The 16,105-nt window shown below is 39.7% G+C and overlaps 1 protein-coding gene across 1 annotated transcript; it reads right to left on the reverse strand.

The window, feature by feature from the left end:
• Positions 1 to 2,262: 2,262 nt before the first annotated feature.
• Positions 2,263 to 6,261, reverse strand: tmem229a (transmembrane protein 229A). Its single transcript, XM_085436478.1, has one exon. The coding sequence runs from the start codon at positions 6,146 to 6,148 to the stop codon at positions 5,084 to 5,086; it is 1,065 nt and encodes a 354-aa protein (XP_085292604.1). The 5' UTR covers positions 6,149 to 6,261; the 3' UTR covers positions 2,263 to 5,083.
• Positions 6,262 to 16,105: the final 9,844 nt, after the last annotated feature.

Raw genomic sequence — 16,105 nt, forward strand, 5'->3', positions numbered from 1 at the left:
AATATAAATATAAATATATATATATATATATATATACTGCTACCTTTTGCTGTGTCAGTAAAAAACGACTCAGTAAGCATAGGGCTACTTCATGTACTATGAATAAAACCACTGACAGAATCTATAAACTACAAGCACAATACCAAATCACAGATGTGTCACCTGTGCCTGACAATATTACAGCCAGTTGGTATTTGAATATGATTTGACTGCATATGCAAATGGAAAAAAAAGAAAAACTGCAGCAGTTTTTTATTTCTTTCTCTGCAATGACAAAGTACTGAATGAATGAAAACATTTTTCATTTTAAATTCTCAGTAATTTATTTAATTTATCTCGGCTCTTTTAAAAATATGTCTGTGTATGCAAATGTATAGCGAATATAATTTGTGTGAGAAAAATAAACATGAATCACCAGACGCACTGACCTTTATTCCAGTTTAGATCGTTGTCAGTGGCTTTTGATTGCTTGAGAGAAAAGGTCTGACAAGCAGTGGATTATTTAAGTCTATAAATGACAAATGAGGAAAGTGCTGGAAACATTCCTCAGAGAAAGTTGCCTGTACTTCTATGACAGCATTACACATAGCACCACAGAGTTGCTGTAGATTTATCATTCGATCGCATTCCAGAGGTGCTGTTGGATTGAAATACGGTGGCTGTGAAAGCCATTTCAGTTCAACAGAGCACCTGTCATGTTCAAGAAAACATTTTGAGATGATTTGAGCTTTGCGAAATAGCATGTTGTCCGGCTGGAAGAAGCCATCAAAAGATTGGTGGTCATAAAGGGTCTTTCTCGGATCAAAAAAGCAGCAAGTACTTGGATCAGGATGCTTTTATATTGATTATGCCAGATTCTGAACTTACAATCAAATGTTGAAGCAGAATTCGAAGCTCATCAGAACAAGTAATGTTTTTCCAACCTTCTACTGTCTAATTTTGGCGAGTCCATGCAAAATGTAGCCTCAATTTCCTGTTCTTAGCTGAGGAGCGGTACAAAATGTGGTCAATCAAGTGGTTATTTGAATTATTGTTGCCTTCCTATGAGCTCAAACCAGCCTTGCCATTTCCTCTGACCTCTGACATCAACAAGTCATTTTCACCCAGAGAATTGCCGCTAACGGGTACCAACAAACAACTTACATTCAAAGAGTCACTTAAATCATCTTTCTTCCCCATTCTAACGGTCAGTTTAAACTCTCTGTCACCATGTCTACTTGTCTGAATGTACTGAGCTGCTGCCATGTGATTGTCGGATTAGACATTTGGATTAATGAGGACATAAACAGATATGTAATGTGGCGACTATTAGAGAAATATCAATTAATGGAATTTCCCGCTGGTCTAGTAAAGTTTTAAGGACCATATTATAATGTTTTATTATTCAGGTGTTGGAAAGGAAGTTGCCATAATAATCAAGCCAACTGTTCAGTTTCACTTCCTAGTATTAGATACCAAAAGATATGTTGAAAATGCATGTTCATTTTTATAAACAGCAGTCACAGATTACTTCTGATTGAACGTGTTAATGAGGCTTGGTGTATGTTGCTCCCATTGTGATTTACAGTAAATATTGTAGGTCACTGGTGTATTCACTCAGAGTCCTCTGGGTGGTGTGTGTGATGTCTAAATGTTCGTATTTGCTTATGTCACAATGATCTCCATGGTGTCGCGGAGAGAAAGAGAGGGAGTGAGAAAGTGAACACAACTATACAAAAAACCCCAGCATCACATAACTAAAATTTTAAATGAATTACATTGCTTTTTTGCAATTTTCTCTGTCTTATTTGATTTATATCAGTGCTAACTCAACCAGAAAGCAGTAATTACAGATAACACACATATTATCAGGTTGTGCCAGGAACTATTATCTTATGCACTAAAGAAAATGATTTGCAGCCATAAAACCAAGATTGTCTTGATTCTGTTGCTTGTGTGCCTGGATCTGCTGAGATTTGTTCAAGCTTGTGGTATGGAAAACTACAAGTATTTCCTATAGTTACCAGTGTCTGGCAGACCTTTTTTGTTCCTAGCCTTTTAGCAGAATGCAAACACCAAGTCAGTAAATAAAAAGAAACCGCACCCTCCACAGGGCAAAACCTCTGTATAAGGGTTTGATTTACCCTTTCACTTTACGCCTGGACTGCTTTTAACTTTTAACCTTGACTCTTCAACAGGAAGTAAATATTTCCATAGATATGGTGTAATTGCGCCTCTGCTGAATAATGCAAATGTTAAAGAAATGAAGGAATACCAGCTGCGTCACAGGAAAATTGTATTTTTATTTAAAATTCTAAGTCATACAGTACATGCCATTGCAAGTTAGAGATATTTTTTTTTAGTTATTGTGCAATTTCTTTCAAACGTTCTTTTTTTTATAGCTTTTTAAAAGTAGTTTGGTCATTTTTTTAAAATCTTCAAAAAGTGCACAGCCAAACACGAAAGTTAAGTATGATTAAAATACAGTTATTCTGTCATGGAAAAAAACTGTAAGTTGTACAAAGTTATTCATGTGGGACAGAGTGTAAATGTTTAAGAACACCAGTGTAGCTGCCAGGTTAAACAAGGAAAAAAAATCAGTAGCCAAAGTATTAGGCTGAGTAGGGTTCAGTTCAGCTCTCAGTGCTAATCATATCAGTAGAATTTCAAAGGGCTTTAAAACTAAAAAAAACAATTAATATGAATATTTGTTAATAAACAAAATAATAAAATAAAGCACCTGTGCAAAGTATGCTTCTAAATTTGTATAGACAAAAAATAATTTGTCACCTAAATAATCAATCAATCCCAGAGAAGATCATCGTGTTTCTAATTCTAAGTGCAAAGTGACTGATTCTAATATTTTAATGGTGTTCAAAAAGGTCACAGAGCAGAATCATTTCTTTGCAGTTCATTGAAGCATATTACTTCTAATGAGGCAGCATAGGAGGTTAATATCTAGAGAATATAGATGATACAGGTGATACATATAGGTGACTGGCTGCTACAGTATGTTGGTGAACCGGTATGGCCTATATTATATCAATATTATATTAACCCATATATCACTAAGTCACATATTTTGTATATCAATAAAAAAATCAATATTGACATTGGCCCCCAAAATCCATTTTCAGTCAGGCACTTCCTTTCGACCCACAATTGTAGCACTTGCAGATAAAAAGCTGAGTTTTTTTTGTGTCGCTTGGACTCAGTTTGCGCAGGAAGGCACTCGAGCAAATCAGTGTTTGGGTCATGAAAAAGAAACTGCAACATCATGTCTCCTCATAATCATTTAGCTACGGATTCCTTTGCTACATATACCACTGGGTTTATATCAACTCTAAGAATTGCCATGCATTGCTCTGTGATCATGTTAACAAGCTGAGTGGATGCAGTTTGTTTTGAAATGTTAAGGAGTCGAATAAAAAGGTGAAAAATTAACAGATGACTCTGTCTTAAAAATACTGACTTTGGAATATTAGTTGATACATGTGAGTTAATGAATAAAAGAAAGCTTTACTGGTATTTTAGCATGCAGATAGGACACTTAAAGCATGCTGATGTATAGGTGAATAACGTAAGCGATCAAATCCAAAACACATCTGCCATATGTGAAGAACGGGAAATCAGTCACTGCAATCCATACAAAACGGAATCTTCACACTTTCAAAGTCATGAGGACATGTAAAAGTTGTTCATGTTACAACTGTATTTTCCACTAAATGGGTAAAAACGGCAGTAATTGAATTTAAACAGTTAGGGTCCAAAGTTTTGAATTCCTTGCTATACCCTAAAATATCAGGCAGAGCAGAATAAAAGCACAGGTAACGAGGGTTAGGGTCGACTCGTAACTTCCAGAAGTTATTACCTCCACAGAAAATCTTGCTGAACACACCAATCTTCACCAGCCTGAAGAAAATGAAACGTATTAAAAAATCTGATAGTATTTTATAATACAGAGCGCAGCTAAGAGAGCAATAACTCTAGAATTAGAATTGGTATGCCAATGTATTTTATCTGAAATGACAATGTTATTATATTAATCTAGATATAATTAGTAGTAGACTCATTAGAATTAGGGGTAATAATTCAAGCTTTTACAGGGAAGAAGAAATAATTATACTGTATATAATTTTAGGTACTGCATGAATGATAGTGGTAAACCCACAAATGATAATTATTTACCTATAACTACTTAGCAGTAGATAAACTAGAATTAGAGCTAAAAAGTCAAGTTTTTACAGGAAAGAAGAAATAATTATAATTTTAAGTAGTCTATTATGTCCAGGTATTTTCTTTTTCTCTGAGTTTAACCATCCTGTACTGTAAATATGCTGTACTTTTTGCATTTTTTTCTGGATTATATTCAATTTTCCATTTATATTACCTATAAAAGTACCTTTCCCACTTAGAAGAAAAAACTAAAAGTTGCAAATACTGCAGGCCACACAGGTGGCCCATGTGATCTTTTAACAATAGAGTAATCGGGCTGGTGTTTACTTTTCCTTGGAGTCCAACCTAGAAACAAAATTTCAATCCTATCACACTAGTATCAATCCAACACCAATACTAGCTTCGGTATTATATCTAACAGTATTTGGATTGATCCGCCCACTTATACTCTGAGGCACACCAATGCAATTCACAATGTCAATATAAAAAGTAGAGCATAAATATAGAATAAAATTTGGATCTTTTTTGGTTCACTAAAATAGATGGAAATAATACACTACTTAAAATGATTGATTTCTATCTCATTTCCTGTAAAATACCCAGATGTTGTGCACTACTTAAATTACAAATGCAGTACTTAAGAACATTTTTCTGCTTTCCTGTAAAAAAAAAAAGAGTTGAATTATTACCCTCTTATTCAAGTTTGTCTACATGTAAATTCCATTTAAGTCTATTACACCCTTGATCGTGGACTGTATTATAAAGTGCTACCAATATTTTGATATATGGACAAATGTTCATTTTTAGAAGGTGTAACGTAGACTCTGATTTTTGTTGTTTACTGCCTGATAATAAATAGATGTCCCTTATTAAATTAGTTGTATTTCTTCCTCACTTATATATTAGTTTACAACCATCAAACTTAGAATTAAAGTTGCTTTTTGTTTGGCTCCAGTTGTCCATTGACGTCTCCATTCTCTTCACTTAAATCATGCACATCTTTGGTGCACTTGATTCTCAGCAGGACATTGGACAGCACGTCCTGATAGAGACTCAAGCAGATCCACCCGGGCAGGTAGAGCAGGGTGATAAGTCCCATGAAGTTGTGAGGATAGTGGGAGTAATCCCACGAGCAAGCGTTAAACTGCCTCAGGACCAGACCCCACGAGAATTCCCACGTGTAGATGAAGCAGATGTAGATGGGGAGTCGTCGCCAGGACCCCCAGCCCAGGCTGAAGTGCAGGTAAAGGTAGAGCTTCTCCACCACGAAGCTGCAGCTTCCGTACATCAGGAAAGACCACAGGGACGTGTGACCGCTGAGGGTCCTGTCAGACTTCTCCACCAGGTTGAACAGAGAGGTGAAAAGGACCTCGTCCAGAAAGCCGTGCATCCCGAAGAATAAGAAGCGCGCAAAGCCGGGAAGACCGTGCGGGGGTCTGCCTTCCAGCTGGAGGTCAGCGGAGAATGATGGGCGATACTGTAGATGTGACAGCTCTCTGTGAAACACCTGAGAGAAGTAGAGAGCCAGGATGTAATGCACTACCAGCTGAGTCCCAGAAACCACCCTCACTTGCTCGGCCAAAGTGTTAATGTTCCCGATCAGAATCTGCAGCCCGATGTAGATGGACGGGTAGAAAACAAGATGAAACACCACAGGCCGACCTAGGAAGCACCTCTTCTGTGAGTAGATCTTTTCCAGCGCAAAATGGGTCAGCGAATGCATGATGCAAAGATACGGAGAGGAAAAGCCCATCAGCTTAGGGTCCCGTGAGTGCAAAAGCCCCTGTAAGGATGACAGCAGGACATCCAGAGTCACGCCGTGCATCCCGTAGAAGTAAAGCCGCATCCATCGCGGCAGTCCTCGCGGCGGCTCCGTCGCGTCCCGGGTGTCTGAGCCCGGTTCTTGCTGCTGGCGGAGCTTTCGTGCCGGTTTGAGGCCACCGTCCTGCTCTCCCGAACACACGCGAGCACCGTCGCGCCACCGACCGGCCATGATCACTCTGTGCGGAGAGCTCCAGCTGTCCCCTTCCTGTGCATTGTTTTCTTTTATGTTGTGCTGCAGACGCGCAGTGAGCGAGCTGCGACTAAAAGCATCTCCTGCAAGAGTACGGGATGCTGCGTTCACGTGCTCCCCAGAAGAAACAGTTTTCTGAGTACACTTTGACAGGGTTTTAGTTTTCCTACGTACCATAAATGTGCTGTTTACGCTTACTTTTTCTCATCAAGACGCCCTTTCCGCGGGCTGTACTTGAGGTTTAACTAATTTGTTTAGCGGATTTCCTTCCCGATAAGGCATTTGCAAATTCAACTTTGAAACTGAATTGTTTATACATGTTAATTACCCGCCAGTCTTCTCCTTTCCTTTGTGGGCACAGTGATATTTTTCAGCATAGTACATAAACGACAGCTGAATTACAGACCAGAATGAAGCCAGTGGTGGGATGTATGTCCTCGATGTGTGTTCTTTCTGTTGTTACAGCACGAATAAAACATGTACCCACTTATGAAAATATGTCACAGTAGGCCTACATTTTAAAAGGAATGCATCGGTTGCTTTAATTTACAAACTGTTTAAAAGAGATGTGAAAAAATGTACAGGTGTACATTCACATTCACTACAATGCAACACTGAAAATGTCATGAAGAACCCACATTTTCCAATATTTTGCAAGGAAAATAGGAAACGATTCCAGACATTTATTAAAACAGGTACAAACATACATAGAAATACAGTCTGTAAGGCAAAAAACAAATAAATTTAAAAAACCCGAACAAAACAAAAGCGGATTTTGTACAATTCTAATGAGCTTTAAAGTCACCATGACCACGTTTATTCTTCAACATACCCTGAACTCTCATAGGCAAGGTTCCTTGTAATTTAAGATGCCCCCATTTGTTATGTTTAGGCCTCCCACTTCTTATTTTTGTTTTCCACTTGTTTCAGTTTCCTCATTTTTTTTAAAGGCCAAAATACAAACAATGCCAAGAAATCAGAATCAGAATACTTTATTGATCCCTAGGGGAAATTATTTTTTGTTACAGTGCTCCATTATAAACAAACATTAACAAAGACAGACAATACCCTAACTAAGAATAACACAATATATACAGGCATATATATACATAAAAGTCACTTATTAATAAATAGCTGAAAAAGAACATGTGCAAGAAAAAGAACATGTGCAAGAAATGGCAGATTTGCAGCTTCTTGTTGGTTCAAAAATACTAATTTACGTCTGTAAAATGTGTCACTTTTCAAGGTTTATCTAAAAAAAAATGTAATAAATTACATGTTTCTGTGACAGACAGCTAAGTCCTTTATGTCTAGATAAAACACTGTCTCATCGCTTGACTTTGTTGCTTAATAGCTGATCAATTCACACATCAGTGTTTAGTGCCTTATAAAAGAAGTGTCCAGACACAAACTTTGAAAGACCATTAGGCCAGGGGTAGGAAACGTTAGTCCTCGAGAGCCGGTGTCCTGCAGGTTTTAGATCTCACCCTGGGTCACCACACCTGAATCAAATGATTAGTTCATTACCAGGCCTCTGGAGAACTTCAAGACATGTTGAGGAGCTAATTTAGCCATTTAAATCAGCTGTGTTGGATCAAGGACACATCTAAAACCTGCAGAACACCGGCTCTCGAGGCCTGGAGTTCCCTACCCCTGCCATTAGACTGTTGCTCAAGATCACTTTTAGAGAAATGAGGGGTGATCCAAGACTTTTGCACAACACTCCATTTGAACAATAATAGAATAAAATATGAAACCAACTGTATGCAACAAAAACGCTACAACCCACAGTCATGCTAGAAATTATAAATATGATGATCACGCAGTTTGATGCGCAGCCACTGATGTCAGTGAAGAAACACAGTGCTGATTTTGCACATTTCCAATAGCAGCTGAACGCAACACGAGCTGATAGAGAAGGCAGCATGGCTGCAGACGTGGTTAGTAATTGAGCTCACGTCCCCCTGCGACGTCCTGACGCTGTATAATTACGACTCATTAATGATAATTACAGCCGATTACTCTGCTGTTATGCTAGGCCAGGGCTGCCCAATCCCGGTCCTCGAGAGCTACCGTCCTGCAGCTAGTGATGGCCCGCTTGAAGCTGACGCTCCGGAGCGTGTGTCGAAAAAAACAACACACTGGTTCAGAAGCACTGTGTCGAGGCTTGCTTCGTTTGGCAAAAGTCACGTGACCAGTGACGTCCGAAGCTTCATTACGCACGTAACTGCTTCGGTACCTGATTCAAACGGATATAAGGAAGTGAATCATCCACGGGATTCGTGGAGTGTGTTGATGGTGACAGAGAGCGAAGAGGTGATCATTCCACTGACAGATATGGAGCCAGCGAGGAAGAGAGGACGTTCTGGCGTGTGGGAATATTTTGAGTTGATTTTGCTCAATTCATTTTATCTGCCGAAGTGAAAAACTTGAAATGTCCAAAATCATGTTTTCATAATGTAAATATCATTACAGCATATGACTTCAGGAACACTTCCATGTGAATTAAAGCTAATGAAGACTACAAAAATGTATTTGACACTATACGTACATTACATTGCTACACAGTTTAGAAAATCATTTTGTTTATTGTTTTTAGGTGATAGTCTGCAGGACCCAGGAATACCTGCATATCTACCAGCTTGCAGTGTAGTTCCTGCACTCCACAGCCTCTTCTGTTCCATGCAAGTGGATTTTCTCCAGGGCAGGAGAAACTATTTCTAAGAAAAGAAACCGACTCAGCCAGCGCACAGTAACACTAATCCTCTTTTTAAATGTAAATAACAAAAGGGCTACCTGACATAGAGCATGTTTTTACTTTGCAAGTTCTTGATTAGGGGTGGGTTTTGATTATCGCCTTTCTGATTACAATCCATGCTAAATTGAATAAAGTGATATTGATTCATTAAAATCCCGTGTCGATTTGTAAATTAACGTTATTATGCCTGAAACGCCAGCATCTCAGGTTAAACCTCACAACATGTCGTCAAACACCATGCAGCTAAAACAGTAACTGGGAGCAGGTTTACGGATTCTGCATACAAACGTGAACACAGAGCGCGGACCCGACGCGTCAGAGTCAGATTTTGGTGCGTCGTCGGGTCCGCGCTGTGTTTGCCTCTTTTTTTCCCCGCTGGCTTCTGCAGCTGCAGGTTTCATAACTCTCTGTTTACATCTCTAATTAAGTCTCACATGTGTCAGCTTTCTTTTAATAGATACGAAATTATGGATATATACTGTTAAATGATCAGAATTGTAATATTTCTGACTGAGGCAAAACTTTCCAGATTCCAATCAAATTGAATCGGATCCTGTATCGAATCAAAAATGATTCTACAAATCAGTGACGATGCAGCCCTACTCAGCTCCCTAAGCATTTTCCCTTTCCAGTTCACAATCAATCCCACCCCTAGGTCAAAAATATGTATAGGACAATTGGCCTCATCTAATATTTTGTATGAACCTGTCCAGCTGTCCAGTGATTAAACGACAAGTAGATGGAGGCAGGACTTCACAGCAGGGGCATACTCCATAATGTGCTGTGCATTCTCATATGTATATTATATATATTGCTCACTTATTGTATTTACCAACATCAAGGAGTTATGAGCAAAGAAAGGCCACACCATAGTGCATGTTTAAATAGGGAAAGTTTATTGATCAAAATGTATTACGCAAATACGCATTACATTTTTTTCAGCCCCCCAATCGAGAAAACAAAACCAATTACATGTTCAAAGCAACGGAACGGTGGCCCAATATCAGAGAGAACTCCACTCTTGAGTGAGCAGCGATGATTGAGCAGTCCGTTTTATTTTGCAGATTCAAGCTGCTCTTCAAAATTTTCACCACCAGATGTCACCGGAGAGGACTGTGTTGAAAAGCTTCGAGTAATGAACCGTTTTTCAATACAAGCTTCAGTGCTTCGGAAAGCTTCATTTGGCCATCACTACCTGCAGCTTTTAGATGCATCCTTGTTCCCACACACCTGAATCAAATGAATGGCTTGTTATCAGGCCTTTGCCAAACATGATGGCATGCTGAAGAGGTAATCAAACCATTTGATTCAGCTGTGTTGGAGTAGGGATGCATCTAAAAGCTGCAGGACGGTAGCTCTCGAGGACCGGGATTGGGCAGCCCTGTGCTAGGCTAACTAAACTCATTTGTAAAAGCCACACAGTAAAGCAGTGTATTGAGGGATTGAGGGATAACCTTAATCCTAAATCACGTGTTCAAATTTGTTTTATGTATTTATTTATTCTTACATTAGAGTAAGAAAACAAAACAAAAATGCAGTCATTAGATTCAGTCTGCATGCAGACTAACCATGATGTTTCTCTACTTCCTCTTGAGGTTTCCTTCACTGTTACTGCTGCACTGTCGTGATCTTTAATCGATAAAAAGATGGGTTAAAAACGTCTTTCTCAGTCGTTCAGAGGAATAGATTAAATCGAATTATCACCCACTACTCCAGCAACAGTTAGACTCACGACATAGCAAACGTGATAGTGACCACAATGATTTTATAACTGAACTTAGTGGAAATATGAGCAATAGGCTACGTGATAACCAGTAGACACAAAAATATACGCTCTCAGCCTGCACTATGCTGTCGAAATGCCCACAGCCTTTGCAAGAGCTTCGCGCACAGTGAGAAAGCATTTTAGGCTTTCAACTTTTCGATCAGGAAGTGAAACTTGAGTTTATGAGTCGCATTTAACCACGCTGTACAGGCCAGACGCAGACTGCACTAATCCTACATGTAGCCAGCACCCACGACTGGTCTATATGCTGGCCAACATTACATTTGATGACATTTTTTTAATGCAGGAAAAGATCCTTGGGTGATTTAAAAATGGTGTGATCACATAGTGTGTCCAGCAGAGAGGCTTCAATTCTCAGAGACTTGTATAAAATGTTAGCGAGACAACTTTAAATCGCAATCCCTTGCAAAGCCTTCAGTGTTGTACAACGCATTATTTTGGTCTTATGGTCATATACAATGCAATAATGTGCTTGGTGTCCCTGTATGACCACACGGGGGCACTGCTGAGCATGTTACTGTGGAGCTCATGTTCACTAAAGAGAACTGAGTGCATTTTCATCGCAGGCTTTGATGTGAATCCAGGCGGTGTGGGTGACACGGTGCAACAATTGTTGACGCAACTACAAAAAGTCTCTCGTGAAAGATGCCGCGGCTCGCTTATCTCTTCTCGAGATGTGTGTTTTCATTTGAGCCCTGACTGTTTCTGCCTGGGTTGCTTTACTCAGAGGACGTCTGTGTGTGTTTGTGTGTGTGTGCGCCTGCTGAGACAGAATGAATATGCCACTGTTTATATTCCACCTATTTCAGCAGTCATGGTTTCACAGACAGAAAATGAAAAAAAAAAAAAAGATTCAGCGCAAGTTGTTTGTGCTGAGTGATTTCTGGGAGTGTCGGCATGCATCTGTAGGTTGCACTTCTGGGAAAGAAGTGTATCTGTTTATGCATGTGTGTGTGTGTATTTGTGCGCACGCACCCGCACAGGAAATAGAGATATCAGTGGTCTTTTTGGGGCACGGAGATAACGGCGCTCCTCTGCTGGCTTAGTATTATCTCAGTCACAGAATAGTGACAGCAGATTTAGAGGCGAGAAAGCAGAACACATTTCAAATAGTCTGGGTCAAATATATATGCCAGCAGAGCGATATCACTCCCTCTATTACATACCTCACTCCATTACCTCTTCTTTAACAGTAACACACCCTCCTAACTTTATGTGTAGAATGGAAGCCGCCAGCTTTCAGACCATTCTTCTATGGAGCTAGCTCTCAGTTTGGATTCAGGAGACAGACACCCTCTCTACTTTTAAGATTAGGCTTAAATCTTTCCTTTTTAATAAAGCATACAGTCAGGGCTGGATCAGGTGACTTCAAACCCTCCTTAGTTATGCTGCAATAGGTCTAGGCTGCTGGACCTATTGCAGCCTAGACCTATTGCAGGTCTAGGCTGCAGTGGAATGATGCTCTTGGTTTTTCGTCTACACTCACCTTTTTTTCCATTCACTATTTGCTTACACAACACTCTGCATTTAATCATTAGTTATTAGTATTAACCTCCTAAGACCCGAACTCTTCCACGGTATGCATTTTTAATTTCTCTTTGATATTTGGGCATATTGGGGCCCAAGAACGTCAAAACAAAGAATTACCAGATTTTTTTTTTACCTTATTTTTGTTTTTAAGAAAAATAAGAGCCACATATGAGGATATTCGTTTAAATATTTGATATAACAGTAGCAGTATAATGTCCTCGTAAGTGGATATCAGGCCCTTGTAAAGCAAAATTGAGTATTTTGGTCTAAATAACCCAAAATGTGATGTCCACATATGTGGATGCCAGGTCCTAGGAGGTTCACCGCTTGTGCTCCTTCTGGTGCTTGATACTTCTCGAGCTTCTCTTGTTCCTTCTTTCACGTTGCTATCACTTGCTATAGCTACATCTATCACTATACGGCCGTCTTCCACATAGCAAAATTGGTATGGCCTGGATCTGGCCCACACAATGTGCTTACAGATGGCCCACATACCGCAAAGAATGACGGCCCTTTGGTGGCCCAGATCTGATGATGTGGCCCACACATGGGCCAGCACAAGGCCAGTTGCAGACACACTGCTGGCCCTGTGCTGGCCCAGAACAGTTTCAGCTCTGGCCCAGAACAGTTTCAGCTCTGGCCCCAGATGTCAGCCTAATGTGTACCTTAATCAAGCCATGTAATAACAACATGCGATGGAACATGATAGTGCAAAAGTAACATGATGAAACTCTGTTTAGACACTGAATGGACTGATTCTCATATAGCACTTTTCTACTCTCCCGGATTACTCAGAGTGCTCTATACAACATGCCACATTTATACACTTTCTCTAAATTGAGCGCTTCTTAACTACAGCCACACACATTCTTACTCTTGACATGTAGACTGGAGGAGCCATGGATCGAACCACTAACCTGATTAGTAGGTGCCCTGCTCTACCTCCTGAGCTACAGCCATCCACCGGCAAAGGTGAGTAAACCGTCACTAGGTTTTGGATAAAGTGCACACTCACAAACCTGTCAAACCTGCATTTGAAAGGTTGGCTACCATAGCAGTATAGTATTGCAACATGGCATTTGGATCTTCTAACTAAAATAGGAAAATAGGAACATAGACAGTGCCATCTATTCCAGGCCTGGCCCATATCTGGATGACATACCACTTACCATGCCAGAAGTCAGCCAGCAGTGCCGGCTTGATACCAGATCTGGGCCAGACCAGCTTGCTATGCGGGCTTCCTCTGCTCGTCCACCACTTATCTGAAGTCCACAGGATCTTAGCTTGGTCATTCTCCATCACCCTAGTCGGTGTTTCCCATTTTGACCTCAGGACTTCCAGGTCATACTCGGCACAGATTTTTCTCTTACCTATTATCTGCTGGATTGTCATTCAATCCAGCTTTGTCCAGCCACTGGTAAGATTGCTTGACATCAGCCACTTCTTCTATCTGCTGGTGGTACATACCGTGTAGGGCCTTGTCCTTCCATGATGGCGCCTCTTCTTGCTCTTCATCCTTCTCAGGTTATATTTATATGGGGAAACCTCAACCCTTTCCCAGGCCAGCCAATGAATGTAATATCTCCAGCATGCCCTGGCTCTATGCTAGGGCCTCCTCACAGTAGGACATACTCAGCTGGAACACTTTAACCAATAGGCAACACCTTTAGCCGTTTCCTTTCAATGTAGAGGACTAGCTGCTCAACTCTGGACCGCTCCATAATTACTGAACTCCTCACCCTATGGCTAGGGAGAGCCCAATCACCTTTTGGAGGAAGTTAATTATAATTTACCAGCCCTGGGCATCAATTAAAATTCTAACAATTAGATTAAATGCCTAGCAAGTCCAGTACCGACTAGTGACAGCAACAACGATTAGTCGGCTAGTCAGCTAGTCATGCACATCCTGACAGACAGAATAAGTAGAAAGTGCAGTGCGCCTTCAGTGCATGAAGAAAATTAGAGATATTTATTGATTAAATAGGCACTTGCATTGATCTCTGCTCTGAATCTTGATGCTACATTTAACTAACTTGGTAGGTGCAGCTCAGTAACAGATTGCTGTATAAACTTAGCGACTATGTAAAAAAAGAAAAGAAAAGAAAAAAAGACTCAAAATCCATTCTGATTTACACTAGTTTTTAACAAGTCTTGGCTTTTGACAGACTGAAAAGTTTTTTATTCAGTAGACTTTGTGTTTGCAGGCAGTATATTACAAATATACGGACCATTCTTTAATTAACAAGGTTATATATAAGCCAAAGGCTCAGCATGATACTGTATTATATTGTAAACCTCAGTGCGAAAGATCCTGGTAATAGAAATCAAACTGAAAATGATTTTCTTCATATCATTTCTGGATTTTCGAATATTATTCTGTGTAGTGAAGCTTCCATTTGATCTCATCTGAGTCCACAAAAGAGATAGAAAACGCCAGCACTGCCTCCTATATTGGATTTCTTTGTATTTCTCCATGCTCTCACTCATATTTTACAGTTTAATTTCATTTATCGGAGAACACAGAAAAGCAAATATTTGTTCTATCATGAGAAGAAAAAAAATAGATGAAAGTTCATTACTAATCCAGATAAAAAATGTTTTTGTGGGGTTGTAAATGATCTCAGGGTGTTGCAAAATTATTTTGAGTAATCCTCATTTATTACAGCTCCAGCACATTTGACGTTTCACAATGCCTTGGTTATTATAATCATGCACATAAACTATTCAGTGCCATACTTCACTGAGGAGTCAAACAATAAAGCTGGCTTCTTTCCCTCATGAGCAGTTGTCATTTAAAATCAGTCCAGCAAAACAAATTCCTGCAGATTTATGAGACTTAAAAGAAGTGAGTGAAATGCCTTTGATCTGGATGCTTCATGCAACCATTACCACACTTCAGCCTGTCCTTCAGTGACCTATCAGCGTGTCTGATGTCCAGCGTGTCCGTGTTTAAAACTCTGTAGACCTTGAGCTTATGTCCTACAGTCTGTCAGTCTTGTCTCTTTTGTAAATGTGGTGCATTTTAATGCTTTTTCAGGAGAATCCTAGTAAGATAATAATAATTAAATAAAAAGGAAGACAGAGGAAATGATGTAGAAAGTATAATGAATATGATTATAAAAGGGTGTGTCAGCACAAAACATAAATATAGCCTGTCATGCTGACTCTAGAATCTGACACAAGTTGTGTGGTTTTTTGCCTGTTTAATGAAACATATTCCAGTTATAGATGTATGATGGACACGGACATAATGTGTAGGCTCTCAGCTTTCATTTGAGGGTATCCATATTTAAATTAGATGAAGGGTTTAGGAATTTCAGATCCTTAACATGTGCCATCCTCTTTTAAAAGGGACCAAAAATAATTGGACAATTAACTCAAAGGCTATATTATGAGCAGGTATGGGTAATTCCTTTGTTATGTCATTAATCAATTAAGCAGATTAAAGGCCTGGAGTTGATCTGAGGTGTGGTGCTTGCATTTGGAAGATTTTGCTGTGAACAGACAACATGCGGCTAAAGAATGAAACAAGCCATCCTTCAGCTGCAAAAACAGAAAACTCAAATCTGAGAAGTTGCTACAATATTACGAGTGGCAAAATCTACAGCTTGGTACATCGTGAGAAAGAAAGCAAGCACTGGTGAATTCAGCAATGCAAAAGACCTGGACGTCCACAAAAGAAAACAGTGGCGGGTGATCACAGAATCATTTCCATGGTGAAGAGAAAGCCTTCCACAAAAGCCAACCAAATAAAAAACCAGAGGTAGGCGTATTGATATCCAAGTCTACCAAGACTGAAAATAAATACAGAGGGTTCACTGAAAGTTGTAAACCATTCATAAGCCTCAAGAATAGAAAGGCT

Source organism: Copadichromis virginalis, linkage group LG17, assembly GCF_057382275.1.
Source record: "Copadichromis virginalis isolate Kocher_CV1m ecotype Utaka linkage group LG17, C_Virginalis_male_GT1.1, whole genome shotgun sequence".
In the NCBI taxonomy this organism is placed as follows: domain Eukaryota; kingdom Metazoa; phylum Chordata; class Actinopteri; order Cichliformes; family Cichlidae; genus Copadichromis; species Copadichromis virginalis.

What these genes read in the sequence shown, in the direction of transcription:
- tmem229a (XM_085436478.1), bottom strand. Translation starts at nt 6,148, where the DNA reads ATGGCCGGTCGGTGGCGCGACGGTGCTCGCGTGTGTTCGGGAGAGCAG.